The 24,351-nt window shown below is 37.5% G+C and overlaps 1 protein-coding gene across 1 annotated transcript in view; it reads right to left on the bottom strand.

The window, feature by feature from the left end:
* Positions 1-11,996: 11,996 nt before the first annotated feature.
* Positions 11,997-24,351, bottom strand: part of SNCB (synuclein beta) — a 47,824-nt gene continuing 35,469 nt past the window's right edge. The window contains exon 7 of the mRNA XM_072401040.1: positions 11,997-12,907. Within this exon, the coding sequence (XP_072257141.1) occupies positions 12,875-12,907 (33 nt within the window). The 3' untranslated portion in view covers positions 11,997-12,874. The remainder of the gene's footprint in view (positions 12,908-24,351) is intronic.

Below are 24,351 nucleotides of genomic sequence, written 5' to 3'. Positions count from 1 at the left end.
TTAATGTACCTTGTCTAATACCCTTAATTCCTCTACTGGTATATGTATTAAAAGAGTTTTTAGCTATAATCTGATGGATAATATCTATAGTTACTTTATTTACATAGAATTCCATAACAGCTAGGTTATAGTGTTATGCACATCAATTTATTGTTACACAGAGCAATTGTGATGCTGAAGGTAAAAGCTATAGTCATACATGTATTAAATATTGTCACTTTATACCAGGAGAGGGCACTAAATGTAGATCCCATTCACTATGACTTTGTTTATTCCATTTGCAACCTCCGGTTGGTATGGAGGATTAAAGTATCTTTGTTTATTATTTCTTGTTTGACTTTTATGGAATGATTTCCTGAAATAGATCTTATTATAAAAAAATGTGTACCCATGCGTGATACTCTTTAGCATCTAAAATCACACTATACCAAAAAACAAGGCTGGTATTTGGGGAAAAGATTCTATGGGCTTTATTTATAAAGCAGTGAATCTGACATTCCCTGAAACATTCCCTGGTGGAGAGTCTTCCAGGACCATGTGTTTTAATAGCAATAATTGATTCTCCATTAGGGAACGTTCCACTGAATGTTTGATTTATAAATAAACCCTTATTTGACGAGGGCAGCAAGATTTTACAGGGCTGTATGTGATATTGATTACATGTTTCCAAAGCTGCTGGAAAAATAAAACATTTACAATTATTGTTTAGAACTTTAGGCCCAATTATAGGGTTTTGGAAAATCCACAGGAACAGTATGCTGGGTCCACAGGACGGCAGAGAAACAGAGACCCGTGTTTGTGTTGTCATAGTGACATAAAATAGGACAAGCTTTCCCACTGAGGAGGGGTAATATTGTGCAGGTATACACAAAAGTTTTCAGCACAAAATTTTCATGCTGCTGGCAGGGCAAGGCAATAGTACAAAACTACAAACTACAAATGTATCCAAAAAAGCTATACATATATTCCAGTCAGTTTCCATGTTGGAATGAAGCATAATTATAATTCCAATGTTCTAAGCTTTTTCGCCTTAGAGCATGTACCACCAAACCCAAAAGGTGGAGATACAGACACAAGACTTCTCTGTTGTGTAGCGAAATGGATCTTTAATCTCCAAGCAACTAAAAAAACCTGGTCTTAACCACAAATTAGGTTTCAAACCTTTTCTTCTTAGGTAAACATGAATATCCAGGCGGGATAGTTCTTTTTCTTCAAGTATTTGAAAACTACCTTAATAATCAGGTATAAATAACAACCACACACTTGATACCTACTACACACAAGAAGTATCATGTGAACAAGCATAACCATAGGAAAGTAATATATGATTATCCATAAATATTTTAGTACAATGTTCTAACTTATTACTTAACCTTATCTGATGTGTTATAGGAATGGAATTTGGTTTTACATAATAAAGTGCTATATACACTCATGATTATTTTATGACCTAATTGTATAACGAATAATATGATAAAGCAGCAGTATGTGAACTTCATGTCAAATTTCATGGCCTTATGCTGTATATTACAAAGAATGATTCCTGTATGATTGTTCTGATAAAAAAGTGTTCTTGTATAGCATGATTTGACTTGATGTACATACATTTGATCAGTGAAAATGAAACTTGTTACTCTTGTTCAATTATATAAAATGTATTGTATTGTATTGTAAATAGTATTGTATTTTGATAATTTTGTAACATTCTCGTTTTATTATCAAATCAAACTGGTAACCCATGCAGCATCAATTATCATAACTCCTCCCAAGGCCCACTCCCTCCTCTTTCTCCATGCCTGGGCCCGTTGACTAGTGTGGGACCTGGAGCCCCGATCCTCAGGGCGCCCACTTGCTGGTGTCACGTGCCATGACGGGTGATTGGCACTATTCCCTCCGTTAACACACGGTGGTACACTGTTAGCCTTTCAATATCTACTTGGCTTCCAGCACTTATTTTAATAGTTGACTGACCCTGTTTTTTCTGACCTCTCATTGATTGAACATGGCAAAAATACTAGAATATCTATAATCTTACAGCTATTCAAAGATATGTATTTAATCACATTAGGACTCACCTCTATAAAGTTTATGTTAAATTTTCACTACTTTTTATGATCGCACTCATACTCTTAGCTTTACCTATACTAAACTAATTATTTCCAATCTGCTTAGGTTATTATAAAAAGGAGTCCTATACAGACACACAGTAAGTTCTGAAATTTATTTTATGGACATTAATCTTTTCCCTTGTAAGTCCTATTTTGACAAGAAGACTTATTATACACAGATAAAAACACACATAGATATTTTCATGCTTATGTACTATAGTCAAAGGTAATATGCTGCTTGTGTGACATATCAGTGCATTATGCGATTTTGTGTTGATGACATACATGGAAGCAGTCCATGACTCTTTTCCTACGGTATAATGTATTACTGTATTCTGCTTCTGTAGTTTCTTTGATGGTCTCTAGGCATCCCCTGATGAAGCCTATTGGCCAATCGCGTCAGGAATGAGATCTAAATCGCTTGTACCTCATACTATCTGGTTAGGCAACTTACTGTCTAGTATTTAAGGCAAGAAATCTCTGTAAAAACACACATGAGCTTCTGATCTATTGCAAGAAATACAACTTAAGTATTTGCCACCATAAACCCCAGTCTTTGTCTGTCTTGTACAATCTAAACAGTACTAAATGGTCAGCCAAAGCTATTGTCCATGCTCTTCAAAATGAGAGGTGTATAAGGTAAACAGTGCTAGTGGTTCATAGCCTCCCAGGTCATATCAATTATATTGCCACTGGGGCTAAACATTGTACATGAGGAGAGTCATATTTTAAAGGGTGCTCCCCAATGAGGCTAAACCCGTCCTACTCTACCAGGTGGGTTGGACACATGCAATTACCCTAAGTAACATTTAAAAAGCCAATAAATTTAAAAGAAAAAGAAAAGAGAAGTGAGAAAAAAAGAGAGAAGAAAAAACAGTGGGGAGAGTACACCGATCAGGTCACACAGGCCACAAGTATGAATGATCCCATTCCATAGGCATTAAAGTACTCAATCCATGGTGACCACACTTTCTGAAACCAGTTCATAGAGTTGAGAGGAGTAGAGAGGAACCAAGACATTTTTTGTTTGAACTGTGCTATGGTGGGGGTGGAGGACCAGTAATCTAAAGTGGGCTTTAATGCAAACCTCAGGTTTTAGCAGCGACCAACCAGCGTGTATGCTACTTAGTATATGTGTGTCCAATACCTCCGTAATTTGGGGCACTCCCACCAAAAATGGTGCCCGGCCCACTGAAGGCCCGAAAACAAGTGTTTCTCTGGTCAGGTTTTATCTTGGCTAGGCATTCCAGCACCATAGACCACTGCATGAGCAATTTATAGTTTGCCTCGACTGCCGAGCCGTTTATGCTGCATGGTTGTCAATCCTCCCGCTTCAATGTCACGCCCACATCTCTCCACCAGTGGTCCATGTAGGACAGTGGTGCAGAGGTTCAACTTCGCACCAAACATAATATATAGCATTAGGATTATCCTTTGCACCTAGGGATCTAGTGCGCGCAGGCACTCAAAAACTGTCAGACTGTAAGAGGACACCCTTAAACGAGATTGTATAAAATGTATAATTAGCACTAATTGAAAAGACTCAGAGTGTGGGATGTCTTATTTTTCCCTTAGGGTCGCTGGGGCCAACATTCCGGATGGATCCAGAAAATAGAATATCTTTGTTTATTTCTACCCACTACTTAAAACGTTGCGGGTCCTCTAAACTTGGTGGGGACAACGGGTTCCCTGAGATAGTTAGGAGTGGAGAGTGTGCAGACTCTAGAAGGTGAGTGAGGTATGGACACAATACTGAATCAAAAGCCTTCCTAATATCTAAACTATAAAGGAATGCTGGTTTGTTTTTAGTCCGGGCATAGTGTGTTAGGTGTAAGATTCTGTGGATATTGTCCCCACTTGCCAGTGGGCCCTGGCCCTGATTTACTAAAGTTCTTCAAGGCTGGAGAGAATACACTTTCTTCAGTGAAGCTGGGTGATCCAGAAAACCTGGAATGGATTTCTTCAAATCATTGGGATGGTGGGGTCTTTGATTGCTCCACTGTAGCCGTCTTGGCAGGTGTTGGTAACCCCAAGGTGTGAAAGCAGTCCTGGGCCTCAGACGGCGAGGTGATCACTTGGTTTCCCCCATTGAATCAAAAGAGCAACCTAAAAGGGGTATCCCATCTGTACGTTATCTTCTGGTCCTGGAGCATTCCAGTACGGTTGAGCTCCCTGCGGCTGATAATCATGGCCTTGGAAGGACAGGGGCTCTTTGGTGTGAGCAACTTGCATGAGTTTATCTTTGGTCCGATAGTGATGAAGCTTCAGCGCGATATCACGCAGAGGGCCATCCGGATTGGGTCGGGTCAGGGTGCGATGTATTTGATCTATTTCCAATCGCTCAACAGGTATCTCGGGGCAGAGTTCCTTGAACAAAGCTGTGGCTGTTGATTGCAGGTCAATGATGGAATCAGGAAGCCCACCTATCTGCAGATTCGATCGCCGGGACCGATTTTCCAGTTCCTCCAATTTAAGATGCAGGATCAGAACTTCTTCCTTCAGGTGGTCCAGGTCCTCATCATGGACATCTAGCACTGTAGTTACATCATCCATATGATTTTCAATTTGTACAGTGCAATGGCCAAGTTCCCTGAGAAAAATTATCTGTTATGCGCTTAGCTGTTAAGTCCAGGGCTGATTGTAAAATCAGGTGAAATCATTCCAGCATACTTTCCTGTTCCTGGGGAGGCTGTTATGGAGACAAGGAAGAGGAACTTTCACAGAACAAGTCCGGTTTGCTGGCGGCATGACCGGTCACATGGTCTGCTGATGAGCTGACAGGTGCCATCTAGCCTGGCGCAGGCCAAGGCAGCTTTTGCAGGAAAGTTTAGACTGGTGCTGCTGGTCCTGGTGGTGTTGGTTTTGTGTGCCTCTGATGTGGCCTGTAATCCCTGCACGGAATGGAGCTGGCTCACAGTGCAGCCATCATCTGGTCCCGTGCATGCACACCTCCCCAAGGGCATTTTTAAATATGCATAATTTGTATTCCAGTGACTTACTTTTACACCTGTGCTCATAATGACAGCTTTAGAATCTAGAGGTACAGCTAGCCAGAAGCCCAGTTTATATAAGGCAGAATATTTTGGTATGCAGGGTAACAATACACCAAGATCATCCCAGTTTGCATCTTCATGCTTGGCAAACCGACCTCCTCTCACCGACCTCCTCTTCTCCGTTTGTGGTTGTGCACAGACATTTTGCGCCTAATGATACCTATTGCTAGTCCATCCTTGTTACAGTAAATATACTTGTAATAATACAAAATATAATCAATATAGAATAATATAATATACAGAATCTAATAAAGGAATACAGTACCAGTGTTCTACAACAATAATTGATGTAGATATCCTCCTTTATATGGCTGCTGTCTTCCTTTGAGACTATAAGATCTTTTGCTACCCTTGCAACCTTCCTTGCAAATATGGGATTTCTTTTTTAATATTCTGGTAACTTGATGTGAGATTTTTGACTGCCCCCTATTTCCCCCTCTACATGCCTTGGGATGATATAGATATGTCTATATCTATCTATATCTTTATCGACATTCAGTAGTGAATAATGATTCATACTCCTAATGGTCTAAGGTTATTAGTGGTGTACCCCACGGTTCAGTGTTGGGACCTTTACTGTTTAACATCTTTATAAATGATATAGAGTTTGGGATTAAAAGTACCTTTTCTGTGTTTGACACCAAACTATAGATTCGAATTATGTCCATACAGGATCTTAATAACAGCATGCAATGCCAAGCTGCAATATCTAAAGCTAGCAAAGTACTTTCTTGTATTAAAGGAGGAATAGACTGCAGAGATGGAGACATAATCCTGCCCCTGTACAAAGCATTGGTCAGACCACATCTGGAATATGCAGTCCAGTTTTGGGCACAAGTTCACAAAAAGGACATTATGGAATTGGAGAGAGTACAGAGAAGGGCAACTAAACTAATAAAAGGAATGGAGGAGCTCAGCTATGAGGAGAGAGATTAGCTGAACTGAATCTATTCCACCTTGAGAAGAGACATTTAAGGGGGGATATGATCACCCTGTATAAATATATAAACGGTCCATATAGAATCTCCCAATTATTCACTTTAAGGTCATTACAAAGGACAAGAGGGCACTCCAGGTTAGCTAGATCACCCAGCTTCACTCATCAAAGTGTATTCTCTCCAGCCTTGGAGAGCTTTAGTAAACCAGGGCCTTTGTGTCTGGAGGAAAAGAAGTTTAAGCTCCGGTTAAGGAAGGAATTCTTCTGTAAGATCTGTGAAAATGTGGAATCGGCTCCCTCAGAAAAAAGTTTCAGCAACTACTATAGATTGCTTTAAGAAAAAGTTAGAACGTTTTCTAGACGCACAGAATATAACTGGGAATTAATGCTTTAAAGTAAAGATAACAGACTGTTGATCCAAGGACCATCCAATTGCCTCATGGAATCAGGAAGGAATTTTTTTCCCCTGTTGGAGCAAATTGTACCAGATTTTTTTTTTTTGCCTTCCTCTGGACCACCTATGTCCATAGGGTTTTTTATCTGGGATATGTTCATTTCTCTAGTGGTTGAACTTGGTAGACTTATGTCTTTTTTCAACCTGACTTACTATGTAACTATGTAACCCAGGGTGGAATTCTTCCCCTTTGCAACTTCAGCAATATGCAGAATCCCTTAGGAGTAAAAAGCCGATTTCAAGAGGGTCTGTTGTGAGAACCCTCATTCACATGGCCTTATGGGGTTGTCCACGTGCCCAATGTTTTTGGGCCACATTATATCCTTGTGTTAATTAAATTTTGAGCCTTAATTTACAACCTGTACTATGGGAAGCACTTGTTTGGAAGCTTGAGGACATGCTCAGACAAAGCCACACTTTATTTTCTCACATTTTTAGTGCTGGTAAACAATTATAGCTTAACAGCATATGTCCACATTGTTCAGATTTAGTGGGGAATAATCCCGCTGTTTGCTCAGCAGGCTCTCAGTCTACATAGCAGAGCCTGATCGCACAGTGTGAGTTCTGCTGTGCCTTATGGTGCATACACACAAAAAATTTTCATTGCTGCAAGTGATCTTTCATGGTTGTTTCCAGTGATAGATGAACAAACAGCACCCTTTATGTTCTATGAAAACATTAGGGGATGGGGGAGAAAAACAAGCAGCATCCCACTGTTCTCTTTCCCTTGACTTGTTTAGTAATAGTTCCTGGTTGTCTTTCATAGATTTGTCCTAATGAATCCATGTAAGACGTCACTGTTCATCTCAGGTGATAACACTGATCAACAAACATTTTCCTGCCAAACAGATTAAAGTCATTTTAGGTTATGTTTGATGCACAGATTCCAAATATAGTTTTGATTTTGCTAGATTTGCTCGAGTTTTTGAAATAATGACCTTAATAATAACCTCATAGAAAACTAATGAAACATTAAAATTAAGCTAAAAATAAACTAGCAAACTAGCAAAGCAAACTATATGCCTACATATACAAAATTAAATTTTTGAAATACCTAATGTCAATATATTCTATATTCAGTATATTTACAGAACTAATCACAAAGAAGTCACTGAAAAACTCTGTATGATTTCCTTTTATGATGATGACGTTGAAGGCTCCAGCAGTAGTCTGCCATCATGTGTCTATCCCATCTGCCCTGATACCTTTCTTCTATCACCTTTATATCTCGATGGAACCTCTACCCTTGTTCCTCACTGAAATCCCCAAGGTTTTCTGGAAATGTTTGCAAATGGCTATGGAGATAGTGTACCTTTATGCTCATGGTAGCACCTACATTTTTAAGGGTTAAGAGCAAGTTTTGTACCAGTTCTACATAATTTTGTGTTTTATGGTTACCCAAGAAGTTCCTGACAACCATGACATAGCTGTGCCAAGCAGAAGCTTCAGTATCAGTAATGTAACTTTGAAATTTGAATTTATCAGTTTTGGAATCTGGGGTCCATCAAAAATTCCTGCTTTTAATTTTTCAGTACTCAATCCGGGGAAGAATCTACAAATGTATTTGAAGCAATTACTGTCTTTGTTCAGAGCTCTAACAAATTGCTTAATTAATCCCAACTTTATGTGTAGTGGTCAACCATTGGCTCGTTAATAATGTACACTGCACGTTTTTCCATGTTTTCCTTTGGAGGCCATGTCACTTTTTTCCAGTGATCCTGCTTTGCTCTACTATCCCACAAGCAGATGAAACATGGGTACTTTGTATATCCACTTTGCTGTCCAAGTAGGAAGTTCACTGTTAACACATATGGACCATTGTTGTACATGACAGCAAAGCTTTTGTAAGACAATCTTGATATTTTCATATTCTTCTTTAGGTTTTGTTGAATGGCCAATTGGAATTGATGCATAGCAGTTGCCATTATGCAGTAAAACAGATTTCAAACTTCGAGTGGAACTGTCTATGAAAAGCTGCCAGTCTTCTGCTCGGTATTCTGGTACTCCCATATGGGCTAGTAGTCCAGGGATGTTACAACAGTACACCAAATCCCCATCTTCACTGAAATATGGTAGGAGTCTCACCTTGTCCTATAAACCGTTATTATAACTTCCGGTCTCAGACAGTTCTTTTCTTTTAGCCTTAGTTTTGACAGACTTAGGTCACTTAATAAATCATTAAGCTCTTCTTGAGAGAACTGCTGGTTTGATGACAAACTTCCTTCATATTCACTTCCACTGCTAACTCCTGGATTACACTCCAAACCCTGTATATCCTCCATGTCAGATACAGGAATATCAGGGAGTGTACTGAACACTGGTATGGGAACATCAGCACCATGCGGCACAGGTCGTCTGATTCCAAATCAGGGTACTCCCACTTTTTTTCCCCGTTTTTCTTGTAACGATTTAAACCTTTTACATTCACAGCACAAAAATAATTATCATTATGATGATTTTTGGGCACTCACCATACCATAGGTACACCAAATTGAAAACTTTTCAGTTGTCCATTTTTCCACTGATGTAGACACTCTACACAAGTTTTGCATAACACATGTTACAAAATGTATAAATAAAAAGAAGGCAAATGAAAGTTTCATGAAAATAATGCTACATTTAATATATAAAATGCAAAACATCAGTGTAAATAAAGATTGATAATAATATGCTGTGTTAACATTTGTTGTTGATAAAATCGTCTATTCTGATTCCTGTATCATAAGAACTAGAGCCAATTCAATAAAACTGATGTGATTTCTGGATTCAGCAGACCTGAAATACACTAAATATATTAAAAAATCCTTGGCAAGTGAAAAAAATTCTTTTTTTTGTTGAGCTTTGTACTTATCGAACATGCACACATGTCTTAGACTGCAGGTGTATAGTACATTTTGTATCTCATTAAAACGTATTTGGGTATCATATGATGGTTATTTTTTTAGTTTGAGAACAATGGTATACAAGCTTAAATTTGCCTTTAACTGAATGTTTCTGAATTTCATTTAAATATTTATTCTGAGCATAAGGTGATCAAAACTAGAGACTGAGCTTTCTACAAGCAATTATCCCAATAAATGTGAGGAAAAAATTTGTTTTTCAGAGAGCTCCCACTCAGAAACTGTAAAAGTCTACATCATTATCTCTCCCCACCTTTACTGCCCCCTCACTCAGTATGCTCACCCTACTCCATCCTTACTTTGCAACAGACTTTTGCATAAACATTTCATTTACTAAAAATCTGCCTCATTATAAGTCTGGTTCTGATTAAATTCTGCACATATGTTTCAGTTTAAAGTAAACCTTCAGTTCCACCCCCATTATCAAACCTATAACACAACAAGTTCACAATGCTGTCCAACATGAAAGCATTATACGTATAACTACGAAGGTTACATGTATAAGAACAGGCTTCTATTAAACTTTAGTCTTATCAGGTATCTCAAAAATCATCAGCGCAAAAGGATAAACATGGGTCCCCAGACTTCTATTAGTTGCAGGCTGTAGAGGTTGCAGACATGGTCGTAAAGTGTAAAAAGTGTACAGTGAGACAAAGTGTTACTCCAGCCAAAAAATTTCCAGGATTTGTGAGTGCCTTCACTCAATCAGAAAATCATCATCAGGATTTTTATTTTTTGATCAGGCAGGGTATTATTGCAGGAAGGGACAGTCGATGCCCTTTCTGCAGTTATACTTCGCTGATGGCCAAAGACTGTATCGAAGAACAAAAGAAGGAAGAAGTTGGCAGCATCTGCAATGGAATGGGCAAAGGTGAATATAGTAGCGTTTAGTTCCACTTTAGGCAGTTTAGTTTTTGTAGCTATTAACCTTACCCTCATGACAGAAGCAAAATAATTAAAAAATACTTAAGAAGTTGTATTATCTCCAAAAAAAAAACTAAATCTTGTTTGCCAGTTTTAAAATAGAGTAATGATCAGTCTTGAGTCTTACTTTATAGTGATTACCCCAAAACTTCATAGTGACTAAGAGAGATGGAGTTAATCACTAAATGACTATATCACTATATATCACTATATCACTATAAAAATGGGGGGTTGCTCACTAACACTTTGAAAGATTTTTGCTGGTGATAGACTTTGTATTACACTTGCTTATATGTATATTTGTTATCGATATGGTGGGATATAGACACACAAAGATGGGCTACCCTGATATCATGGAGTAGGATAGCTAGAGCTATATGTATACATTTAAGGATGGAATAATCCAGAATATCTTTTTAAAGGCTACAGTGGGGTTAAAAATTAAATTGAAGCAATATATATAACATTTCTCAAACTTTTCCCGGAGCCCAGTGCAACCTACTCTATGGTCCATCACAGAGGGGGTACCTAGAGACAGGTGAACTCTTCACCCTCATGTCAGAAAAGAATATGTTGAAAGTATTTATTACTAATGATGACTAATCTGTTTGCACAATGGGATAACTAACGTAAGTCTATATTGTTACTATTGCATTGTAGTGGAACTAGGATGTACTACTATCCTAAATCTTTGTCCTGAAGAAGGACACCTTGCAAAATGTGAAAAATAAATGATGGTTTAATGAATAAATTTGGATGTATTTTTTGTTTATGTTCTGTACTCTCGATAATGGATATGACACCAAACTGTTACAGATTCCAGTTTTTCTATCGATAGCTCTTACTTTCTCATGCTTAGATATGCTGTGGGCTTTGGACAGGAAAATGTAAAACATATTTTAACTGAACTCCACCCATACCTTCCATCTTTTATGATTGCAAAGACTCTTCTCCGGTATCAAAATGGCATACTCTGATTTCACTGCACATTGTTATCTTATCACAATATGCAATACAAGCTACAGCGAATCAGATCCCACCATTTTTTTTTTTTTTTTTGGCTGAAGGACATCCAGGATCATTTAGCCCTTTCTTTCCTAGTCTGACTGTCCCTGTCCCACCCTTTTCATTCAATGGATTTAAGTTCTTTCACCATGGAGGGTCAGCATCCCATGTATGTGCTACCACAACTTCATGTTCTTAGAAATCTTTGTACAGTACCTTGCAGAGCCCTCCCACCAGCTCCCACCAATCTGTCTACATTGCAAACAGCACTGCATCTAAAATAGGTTACACGATAAAAACAGAAGGTATATATAAAAAGGTTTCATTAGCATGTTAATGAGGGATAATAAGGCGTGTTATTGAGGGGTAATAAAATATAAGATGAATAAATGTAAAACCGGTTTGCAATGTGCCAGTTTCAGCATCAATCCTTAAGAATGTGCAGAGGAAGAGCATCTGGAAGTGTACTGGCACTAAGCATTTGGAAATTTTGATGCTCACTTGTAGTGTAAATTGTCCAGGATCCCACAAAACCTTCACCTAGTTCTTGCCCACTATTCCAAATCATTAGTGGGGCTGCCAATATAATTTCAAAAACTCACAACTTCAGTCTGGTTTCATTGATTTTCTTTTTTTTTATTCATTTTGCAAAATTATTTGGAACACAAGGACATTGAAAAGTTTCTGCATGGAATATTACAGATTTGAATCTGTTTTACAGAACAGTCACAAATAAGTTAAACCATTTATATATTTGTCGATATGTGTGTATATATGTATAAAAAACAGCAAAATAAATATCACATTAGAACACTGAATAAACTATGTCAAAGATCATTCATCCACAGCTTAATTTTTTTGTGTGTTTTTTTTCCCTTTTCTTAACGACTACCTAGACTTGTAAGAAATCACAGCAGCCGATTAGGGTGAAAAAAACATTTGTAGGTGTTTCCACCTTCTCTTTATAAAAAGTAAAACATGCTTTATTTATATTGGTAGACGTAGAAGAATACCCGCAGGTTCAGTTGCAGAGGGTTGCAGGCCCCTCTGCCACAGAACAAGCTTACACACCAAAACAAATAAAAGGTTACAAAATAATTATGAGTGACGAAATCCACCAAAAAAGCCCCCGGAAATTATTCTCTGGGAGGGAAGCAGAAATAATTTTCTGGGGCACGAGGACTGCAAAGACAATTACAATGCATTCATGGGTTCATACATCACAAAGGGCTTTTTTTTTTTAGTTTAAACACCAGTTTTGCTTGGACTAATGACTCAACGCTAAGGATTACCGTACATGAAACCACTTCACATGAGGCTTTCTGGAGGTGTAGTAAAGGAAGAGCTCACTTCTTGGGAGAAGAGGGGGTGGATTTCACACTCCTCTTGGGAAGGAAAGGGCAGAGGAAAGGGAATTTTTTTTTTATTATTATTTTAATTATAGCTATCTTTGTGCTAACGCTGCTGGTGGCTGGGTCCAGGGCTGAGGGATGTTATGCTTCCGGTTCATATTCCTGGTAGTCATCCTGTAAAAAAAAAAAAAAAGGTAACGTATATTAGGTAGTAGTACAACTTGATTAAATCAGTATTACATTTATATAAACCAATTAAGTGTTGTGGTACATTTTGTGGTTCTGCTGAAACCACTAGAAACAGAGCAGGCTTTTCAATAGATTTCCATTTCAAGGACCAGTTCCAACCAAACCACCCTCTCGTTCTTGCATCAACACCTATTTCTTTTTGGTCTGATTTTTTTTTTGGTATCATTCATTCTTTCTTTATTTATATATATATATATATATATATATATATATATATATATATATATATATATATAAAGAAAGGGAGGTAAGATTGACACATAGATAACATATACAGCAGAGAACAAAACAACAACTACAAAGTAGCACACAGGTGTCATACCCTCCGATATCCAAAATCACCCGTTAGATTGCTAATGATGGTCATACATGGAGGATGAACACACAGGATACAGATAAACTGCGTCAACTGCAATCCAACTGACCTTCTAGTTTGTATAACACATGTGAGATTTGTGATATGCTCTGACATTTAAATACAGGCTAGAAACTGTTCTTCCAGTAAAAGGTTAAGGAGAACAATTTACAGGGCAGCAAATAGTATAGGAGAGATATTACAAAGAGGGCTAAACACTGAGCTGTACCCTGATCTGACCTAACCACTAAAACATGAGATTAGGGAGAGACTCAAATGTAGAAAATATTCATCAGTGGACATAATATTACTCCATATCCCTCTTGGCACAACTATCTAATTGATATCATACATACTTCTATAATTTTAGCTTACTGGGTGTGTCAACAAAGCAGTACACACAACATGGACAGACTGTACTTGCTGCATCAAGTCCACTGGAATGATTTTTTTTCTTTCTAATATTGTTACTTTAAAGTATGGAGATATAAAAAAGGGATTATGGGAGGAATAGGTAAAGAAAGGGGAGGAATAAAGCAAAAAGAGGGAAAGAAGAAGCGTAAAGAGAACTGTAGGAAATTCAGGAGGAAAGGGTGGTCTAAGACTAAGATTGGTTCTTTATTTGGTCCCTTGAGTCAGAACCATTATCTCAGGTTAAAAACCTTATCGAGGAAAGTGACTGTGTGAGTCAAAATGACCCACTGCTTCCTCAAAAGGTTTCCTGGGTATACACTCACAGCCTAAGTGAAGGGGTACCTGCCCATCACAGTATGGAAAACTGCCTTTGTATCAGCAAAATAGAGAATTTTACATTAATTAGGGAGGGTCAGGATGCCTTGCACCAATATATACAGCATGATCCACAACCACTGCTGACATGCAGGACTTTTCTGGTTCAGCAATGCAGATTCCAAAATCACCTCTCAGCTTCTTCATTAAATAATAAATCAATATAATTGTCTCCATCCAAGAAGCAGTAAAAATTAATTCAGGAAGCAGTGGTGTTAGAGTAGAAAGAAAGTTTCTTAACTAACAAAGATTTGAGTCTCTCAAGACTGGCTGGTCAAAATGTTCAACCCAATGGCAGCAATAGTTAGCGTATATGTATATGAACTGTTAAATAATCTGTTTAATGGGAGTTTTGCCTTCATCCATAAAGAGGGATACACTTTGCTATAGAAAAGAGCCTTGCATAAATCTGTTGCACATTAACTCGTCCCATGACCCATAACTTTCAGCATACTTTTTAAACCTGCAGGAATTTTAACCCAACCTATGGTACCAGTAAATTTGCCTAAAACCTTATTTTATCACTGTTACTCACCATTAGACAGCCATGTTATACATTATACCTCTTTTAGTACATGTAAACATACTACTACATGTATCAGGATGCTCTTGTGTTGCTAAATGCAAGAGATACTCATATCTGAGTATATTATAGTCATGTTACAAGAGACTGACTGGTTTCCCGTTACAGTAGATTGTTATAGACTGGTTCCCAGTTAGAGAAGACTGCTGCCATTTTACAGTTTGATAGATTTTTGATATGTTATTCTTTAACATGTGTACAAGGTAAACTTTACAGCTTGCATGGCTTATCATGTAGGTAAAACCAAATAATGACAAAATGCAAAAAAATGCAACAGCAATACTCTATAGTCTTTATGCTGGATTTTAATGTTTAACAATTCTGATTTGTGTGTAATTTATTGATTATTGGATCTAGTTGATGGTATAGCCACCATATCTTGGACATAACCAGTACCAGAGAATACTAAAATGAAAAAAAAATAGTCCTAGGCCCTGAAATAGCTAATATTTAAATATCTCTTATCTTCAAACAAACATACACGGGGCCAATGCTATTAGGCATCAGTTATCCCAGCAGTGTGCTTGGTTGGCTGTGGAAGGAAACCAGAGCACACAGAGAATATCGTTGTTCTCACTTCTTGCATCACCATTGTATGTTGACTCTTGTATCCCTTAGCAATATGAGGAATGAATAATTGGAGATTTGTTTAAAGCCACTAGAGGAATCCTATCAGTTCAGCAGAATGATGAGAAATTTCCATCAGCATTTACTTAGGTAGCAGCAGGTAATAAAATATTACGAAAGGCTTCCCTAATGATAACTGTGCCTTTGCTGATCATGACTTCTCTGCCTGCTGATTCACTGCTACTGGATTCGTATAACCAGTCACAAATTGTCTTTATCTTACTTTACAATTTACCCTGACTGCAGCATCATATTTATACAAGTGCTATTCATTTTACTAATGTCACAGGGCTTGCAAATTAAAAGCCTCACCAATAACATTGAACACAATGGGCCTGATTTATTTATACAGTTTCATCAGTGAAGCTGGGTGATACAGCAAACCTGAAATGTCCAGGATTGAAAACAGTTGCTAACAAATCTAACAAATAGAAAATGGCTATAAGAAATCCGTTCCAGGTTTGCTGGATCACTTAGGTTCACTGATGAAAGTGTATTCTCTCCAGCCATGAAGAACTTTAATAAATCAGGCCCAATGTATACATTTTTGCATTTAGGTAACCAAGAGACAAAAACTCTCCCTAGGTTGGTGCTCCATGGTGAAGATGTACAATGCTATAAAGTCTTATAGAGAACATTAATCCATTCACATCCATCTTGCCACAGTTGTAATCTAAGCATGAGCAGATTTGCTGCTAAATTTGCAAGATCCGACTGATTTTCTTCTCAGCATTCAATCATTGGAAGGTCCCAAAACTGTGCACAGACATTTATATATTCTGTCCTTTAATCATTTTCTCAAATGTGAAGTGATCAAAATTCCAATTAGATGCAATAATAATATTCATAAACATCAAGTGACTTGTGTTTTCAGTATTATTATTATTATTTGCCAACATATTCAGTCTGACACCCAAACATCGACCCCCTACGATGAGTAGACTGCTAACATTTACTAAAAAGAACTCAAAATTGGCACACGTCTACTAAGCCTAGCGCCCCTACTACCATCATGGTCCACCTAATTTTTGAGTTGATTTGCCTACTAGTAAGTTTTGGATGAGAGGAAAAACAGCATTTACAGGTAATCTATTCCAATTCTTAACTGTAAAAAAATGAAAAGTAAAAGATAAAAGTCATTGACCATAGCAACCCACCAACTTAAATGTTCAATATATGACCTCTATAGTTTCTTCTTTAGGAAGGACAGCATTATAGGTCCACAATAACTTCGCTGGATCACACGGGCTCACCCATATTAGTATATCTTTTCAAGTCTTGGTAAGCTTTAATAAACCAAGCCTATTGCATCCATTTAGAATTGAGAGATATTTTATTTTTGTCAACACTCAGAGGCATATCTATCACTAATCAGACACACACACAAGCAGTCATGGAGAAGGAAAACAAGGTGGTGCCAGCTGGACCACGTCATACATTAGTATCTTCATCCAGCCATTTTTTTAAAGAAATAACTTGACTGGCTTCCATTGCGGTGGCAACGCTTCAGTAGCTGTATTATTGTTGCAAAGTTAGACACCTAGCAGTTTATCTCTGGGAAACAGCACCAAATAGACTGGCATGCCAAGATTATCTGAAGCAATATGGTAGTATCTGTAAATAAGAGGATAACCGCCTGATCCAGCCAACTAAATGGCATCAATTCTACATCAGTAAGTACTAAGTGATATTCTTTCTTTTCACTAAAATATATGTAAACACAGTGTTAAGCATGAGGAATTCACACCATGTTACTTCCCGGGCTACTGAAACTAAAACCAGAAAAAAGGAGGGTTGTCAAGTATACATCATCACATCCATAAACAAGAAGGTTTTATTAGGGCACATGTTTATACTATTAAAGTGTAGTATCAACTATGTTTTCCTAATCAACACCCTGTTGACATTGTTTTCATTATTTAACAAAGTATTTGTATGTTTAAAGCTGACGTAAACTCAAGTCACCAGGAGGTAGAACGATTTGGCATAAATTGAGGCATGATATATATAGCCCTGGCTCCTGGTGGCTTTTTGTTTAAGCTCTACACTGTACAGTGCATGTGCTGTGCAGTGTAGAGCTTAGCTTTGTGAGCAGTGGTGCTGCACAAAGGATCAGCCGCCAAAGAAATGTCCTAGACCTGCACACAGGTAAGTCTGTCCCATAATTGGCAAGAATGCTCTACATGCTTGCTGGTTATGGCAGAAGCTCAACAACCACTAAGTATAGTTTGTCTTTAAGTGCAATAACTGATGTAAACCATTCAGAAATTATTCTATTGAAGTCAAACTACTTCACAACAGATTTTGGCTGGTTATACACTTTAATGAATAAGCCACTTTAAATGACCATCTTACACTTTTGGGGGCTTTATTTATAAATAATTTGCATAGATATTTGTCCAGTGAACATGTACATTTGTTTTGTGTAATCGAATAACATTTACATTTACTGACATTTACTAACATTAGTTTTAGAATGTTATTAGCAATGTGTAAAGGTGTGTCTGTTATGCAAATGGAGCAAAACCTAATGTTCTTAATATATTTTTTCTTTAATGCAAATGTTCTGTGCTTCTTTGTTCTAGTGTAGGCTATTGGGCTCTAGTTTTTAGACTATTCTGAGTAAATGTTTTTAGGGTGTTACATTCACCCTGTGAAGACAACTTAAACTTTAGAATGTAACATTTTTCACATATTAAAAGCTAATATATACAACTATTGCATGTATGGGAATAGATTTATACAGCATTTTGTATGAATAGATTAGTAATAGTAAGTATTACTAGGTTGAATTTGAAAAAAATATTTTATAAGGGAAATGCAATTAAAATCTTTAGAGCAAATGATTTTCCTGGATTGTATTCACTATTTAATACAATGTTTATGTTGTAATGATAAAACAAATAAGTCCACAGGCATCAGGAAAAATAAATAAATGCATAAGGTGTTCTGGATTTGATCAAATCAAATAATGATAAATGATAATAGTATGCCATAACCTGCAGTCGTTTTTCAATTTATAAACCAGATAAGCAATGATAAAATAATGAGAGCCTTTTCACTCCTGTGTGTGCATTACAGAGATCATTATATAGTGTTGGTTGATGCGTTGCTGCATGTGACCATTTAGTACATTTAGGTTCTCAGCACATATCCACACACTGGTGTATGTGTTTTGGTGCAGTGGAGGTAATGGGATATGTTTGCTGGGAAGTAAGGGTCTATACAGCAATGAAACATAAACATTTTTAGTAATTGTAACATTTTGTCTTTGATTATACTAAACAAAGAATGCAACATGTATGATCTGCTAAAATTCCACAATTCAGTGTGAGTTTGAAAAGTGACCACCAGGGGGAGAGAGTTCATATGAATTTATTACATATTCATTGTAGCTAACCCTGGATAATGGAGAAAGAATGGAAAAATCTCAATTAACTAACAGATACCAATGGAGCACCAAGCTTATAAATACTATATGTTTTTATTTATCCTGAATAATTGGAATACCCTTACATCTAGTATAACAGATTTAAACACAGAGTATTTCTCTGTTTCCCTTCCCAGAGAATAGGAAATATACTGCACAGTTAAAGCTGAGTTCTAGGCAAATATAAAAACACTACCTAATGCAGTTATGCATTCTTCGAAATTTCAAATGCAACTAGAGTACTTGATTGTGGCTTTGAATTAGTTGTGATTTACTGCACAGCAGCACACAGATAGGGAAAAGAGGGGTGCGGTAAGAGGTGCCAATCCCGTGTGCTATTTTACAGCTGATCTGTCAAGTGATATTTTGGTTGATACTTTAAATTTTCAATCACAGGCAGGGGCAGAGGTGTGACCTGGCTGTATTGCTTAACTCCAAACCTCAGATCACCAACTGTGTACTTAGCTGTTTGCCTGGGGTTTAGCTTTTATGTTTTAGTTAGCATTTAGTTACCTACATGTCCATTTTCAGGATCACTGTTCTTTAATATGATTTTTTTTAGTTACTTTGTCCTGGACAGGGACATGGGTAATAGCAACTATATTATTTTTTGTCCTGGTTCCTGGTGTGCTAAGGTGTATACATAATCTGTTTAGAAGGGATGGGTAGTGGGAGGATAAAATGATCTCTTAGGTCAGGTCATCTATTAGCCAAGTATGCCATTTACAAGGGATGTACAAAACATAAAAAAGCAGGCCAATACCAGGTTGCAGCCAATGCAAGAAAGCTTAAAAAAGAACTAAACCCAAAACAGCAAAAGAAAAAAAAATACACTTACCTTTAATCCCACAGGGTAGTCTGATGGTTCCAGGGGTTGTCCTGCATCAAGTCCCGCGTCGTCCTGGCGTTCCGGGCGCCGCCATCTTCTCTTCTTTTTCCTGTTCTTCTTTCTACGTCCCCCGACCCAGGTGCGAGTTCGGGTGATGTAGGATGAAAACAAAATTTTGCAGATCTCACTGCCCATGCTCCGAGAAGGAATGCCCAAAACCCTCCCGGGATGCCTGACGTAGGCGATCGAGAGTTAGGGGTGTTGCACTTAAAAAAAAGCCTTGACGATCGAGAATTAGGGGTATTGCATTTAAAAAAAAACAAACACACAGGGTTGTCTACCCTTTTATGTAAAGTGAAAATTGTGAGTTTAGGTACGCTTTAAGTAAGTGACCTCTAAATATTATGATTAGCTCTTGCCAGGTAAGGCACAGGGCCAAACTGTTGCAGAAACACAAAAGTATGAGATTCAGGTGATTCAAAAGTATTGTTTTTTTTTGTTTGTTGTTTTGCATATATACACAATATAAAGGTACACAATCTTTGTTTTTCATCTAAACATTTAAATCAGCAGCCCAGCATAAAAACAAAATAGGCTATTGCTACGATACTTTCAACCTGGTGCAGGCCCCCACAAAAGATTTTCCACTAGATGTCAATAGTCACCTTGAATGGCACTGAGCTCAGGCTGTTATAGACACTCTGCATAGATATGTGTCATCATGCCAGCCAGGGTGTAGCATACTTTTTGAACTAATGGTACCAACAAGCCATTAGGCTTACTTTTGAGCAATGTTAATGTAGATGTAAGAACCTTCCAAATCTCTTTGAGAAGAAAATTGGCCTGTAATGCTGCTGGTCCACAGTAATTGTTAACTTTCAATTTACATTAGGCCATGTCACTTTTAGAGACTGTATTTCTGTGTGTTGTGGTGCATTGTGGTTAGTTAGGAATACCATTTAATACAAATGGGCTGTAAAACACCATAGAGATCACTCTGCCTGACAGTTCAGTGTGTATTTCAGTGCTGGAGAGCAGGTGGATCACCTGTTGGTCTTCTGTGGTCTATAAGATTTAAGATTAAGGATTTTAGGGTAAGTATTGTGTTTCTTGATATGTTTTGTATTGTATATGTTGCCCTTCCCTTGAGTCAATGGTTCTGATTTATTAAAGCTCTCCAAGGCTGGAGAGGATACAGTTTCATCAGTGAGGCTGGGTGATCCAGAAAACCTGAATTGGATTTCTTCAAAGTCATTTGCTATTTGCTGGCAAATATTTTAAATCTGGACCATTCCAGGTTTTTTGGATCACCCAGATTCAATGATGAAAGTGTATCCTCTGCAGCCTTTGGAGAGCTTTAAAAAATCAGACCTATTGAGTCCAGGGAGGGGCAACATATACAATACAAAACATAATAAATTAGGACCAATGTGTGTTTAATCATTTGTTTTGGGAATCAAAAAGTAAAAAGTCTATATAGTACATTGAGGACCTCCCCTTCCCTGCTTTTACTGTCTTTAATAACTAATAAATAAAAAGGGTTGATGATTTAAACTACAGTTTGAGAAATCTAGCTGTAAAGGTAATAGCATCAAATATAGGCTTCTTCGGAGGGCTTTTCAGTAGATTTTCTACCCTGTCCTAGGGGAAGGGAAGAATCTCTCCTGCATACTGCTGTTTATATCCACAGGAAAGGAAAATAATATCTTGTTCCTATCCGTTTCCACTGTTTTATATATGTATTTATGTTTATTTACACACTATTTCATTGTTTAAAAAAAGATAGATTCAAATCTAGAGCAAAGTATACAGGTCCTAAAGCTGGGTTCCAACTACAGCAGTGTAATGTATTTTTAAAATGCACGTACATTGCTCTCAGTGTTGATATGTATTTGAATAGGAAGCACAAATAAATTTAACATGAAGCTGGGAAAATTGCATTTAAATCCATCTGATACAATGCTATGGAATGTGAATTTTTGTTTTTTTTTGCTGAAAAATTGAAAATTGAGCTGTGCAATGGTAGATATACCATTAGAGTACTAAAAGGAAATGTCCACAACAACAGCCAATATAGTGCATTATACTTGCAAATGGCACTCACACTGCATTATTAATTTCAGCTTTTCTATTGAGCTTATTGGCAGACATAAGTTTCTGCACCTGGATGTGATAAATTATTGAACTCATTTAATCAAACTAAAACAATCGCCAGAGCTCAGGTCAAATGTTCCACTTATGATTAAATTACTTTAGCCTTATTCATGCCGCATAAAATAATTTACCCTAAAGGCATAATATTGCCTATTTCAATATGATGCTATTGGGAGTAATATGGTTTTCTTACTAGCAATGACTATGGTAAACAAACCATGATTTTTCTTTGAAATTAAATATTTTGTGAAAGTATTTTTCTATTTTTTAAGGCAATTTATATACATTTCCTCCTGTAGCGATAAAGGCTTTTCTGATCAAGAAATGCAGACTGATACAGAAATGACATTCTGTAAGAGGGGATTTTATAAATATCCACCCTGTGCAAACAGTGGGTTCCATATGGTTTAATGGGAAATGGATAAATAAAATCTGAGCCTACATGGCATATATGTGTGTGGCAAACATTGGGTGTGACCAAATATTAAAGGAAAATGGTTAAAAAAAATCTGAGCCTACCAAGCATATATGTGTGTATATATATATATATATATATATATATATTTATATATATTTATTTAATTTAATATTTAGTCCATGTACCCATAAGGTACATATAATTTTCATAAAAATATTTTTTACACTCCAGTTCATGCTTTTCCACACATTACAAATCAAGAGTTAATCCTTTGTTAAAATAAAGATTCAAACAATCAGGGACAGGGGGATGTAATGCATGCAGTGATGAATTTAGGGGTTAATAAGGTGTGAGACACAGAGTGCAGGGGTCAGGAGTGTGTAATGCACACAGTGCACGATTTAGGGGTCTAACATTAGGAGTGGGTAATGCATAGATGCAAGGGTAAATACAGCATAGAGTGAAGGGTTCGGGGTATGTAACCCAATGAGTGCAGGGATATGTAATGTAGTGGTGGGTTCAGAGGTACACTAGGCACAGAGTTCAGGGGCCAGGAGTACAAAATGCATAGAAAGCAGGCTTTAGTTGTACATAGTGACAAGAGCACAGGGGACAGGTGTACTAACCTCCCCATCCCAAGAAAGCTAAGTGAGTATTATCTTGAATCCCAAACCACCCATCTCAAAAAAAAAAAAAACATCCCCAAAAACAAATCTCCTACCTTCTATTACAAATCTTGCCATAAGTCCAATGGCCCCCCACCAAATACCCCTTGCCCTTCCTGTACCTACCCGACCTCAGATGTAGTGTGGGTATTCCTCCAATGCTTCCCTATTGGCTTTTTTCATGTGACACATCAGAGCCGAGGAGGAACCTTACTATTGTTCTATTGCTCCTAAAAGCAATGAGGTGGGGAGAGATATTGGCTGCTCAGTGACAGGCTAACATTGTAAGTACCTGGGAAAACACAGTAAAAGATGAGGTACATGTACTTGGGTTCCTGGGAACCTTTATGTTTTTAAGCCATTGGTCAAGAAACTTTTCCACCATAAGGGCCTGATTTATTAAAGCTCTCCAAAGCTGGAAGGGATAAACTTTCATCAGTGAACATGGGTGATCCAGCAAACCTGTTACAGATCTCTATTTGTAAGCAAATGTTTTCAATCCTGGACCAGATCCATTCTAGATTTTTTGGATCACCCAGGTTCACTGATGAAAGTGTATCCTCTTGTCTCCAGAGCTTTGATAATGAAGGCCCCTTGTCAATTTATGAGAGTTAGTGTGCCAGATAACAAAAGTGTGTAATAGCCGTATAATTTGTTTTGCAATTTTTGAACTTGGAGTTGTTCTGTTATTAGCAGGTTAAATATAATTATGTTGCACCTCAGGTCAGTTCCAATTCCTGTACTTCCATATCTGAAATCAGCCCTAATTCATAATCCAGTTCCTTATCAGAAATGCAAGGATTTTACATGCAGCTGTACATTGTTGCAGCTGGTAGTTGTACAAAGAAAGTGAAGAGAAAGAAGGTGGCAGATGGGATTCTATGTACAGTACACATACATCCACAGCCTCAGACAGGTCTATGCTTGTACTGGGACAAGGGCTGGCATGATGTCAGGAAGGTGAGTGGGCACAGAATGGAATGCCAGACTGTGTAACTGACAATCAGTGCAGCTGTCAATTACAGCTGTTAAAGTCAGTTGCAATTCTGATTACCAGTATAAATGGACATCAGATGCTCATATGGGAGAACATATTCTAGGTTGTTAAGCCCTGCTCTACATTATCCAGAACTTTAAAAAATAGAAAATAGATGTTCTTTAAGGAGGGCGCCTCTGGTTAGAAACAAAGCACCTTGCAAAAGTGCCTCTCCAGAAGCCCCTGTCCTCTATCTTCCCTTCATTCCCGTCTTGTATCCTCTTTTGATATCTTTACCATTTAACTTTTTTAAAAGTGTTGGTCATCCCTTTCCCACAGCTTTAAGGGCCAATCCACCATACATGTTTTTTTTGCAGTAACTGCAGCATTACCGGCTCCACAGGAAATAACTATAATGTACTATGGGCTTTGCACATTAAGATATTTAGGCACTTTTGCTACTACCCTGTTTCCCCGATTATAAGGCACTCTCTTATATTTTTTGAAATGCCAAAATATGCCCTGGGTCTTATTTTCAGGGGA

Source organism: Pyxicephalus adspersus, chromosome 2, assembly GCF_032062135.1.
Source record: "Pyxicephalus adspersus chromosome 2, UCB_Pads_2.0, whole genome shotgun sequence".
Taxonomy (NCBI): Eukaryota; Metazoa; Chordata; class Amphibia; order Anura; family Pyxicephalidae; genus Pyxicephalus; species Pyxicephalus adspersus.
This window is presented reverse-complemented; position numbering and strand designations above follow the sequence as displayed.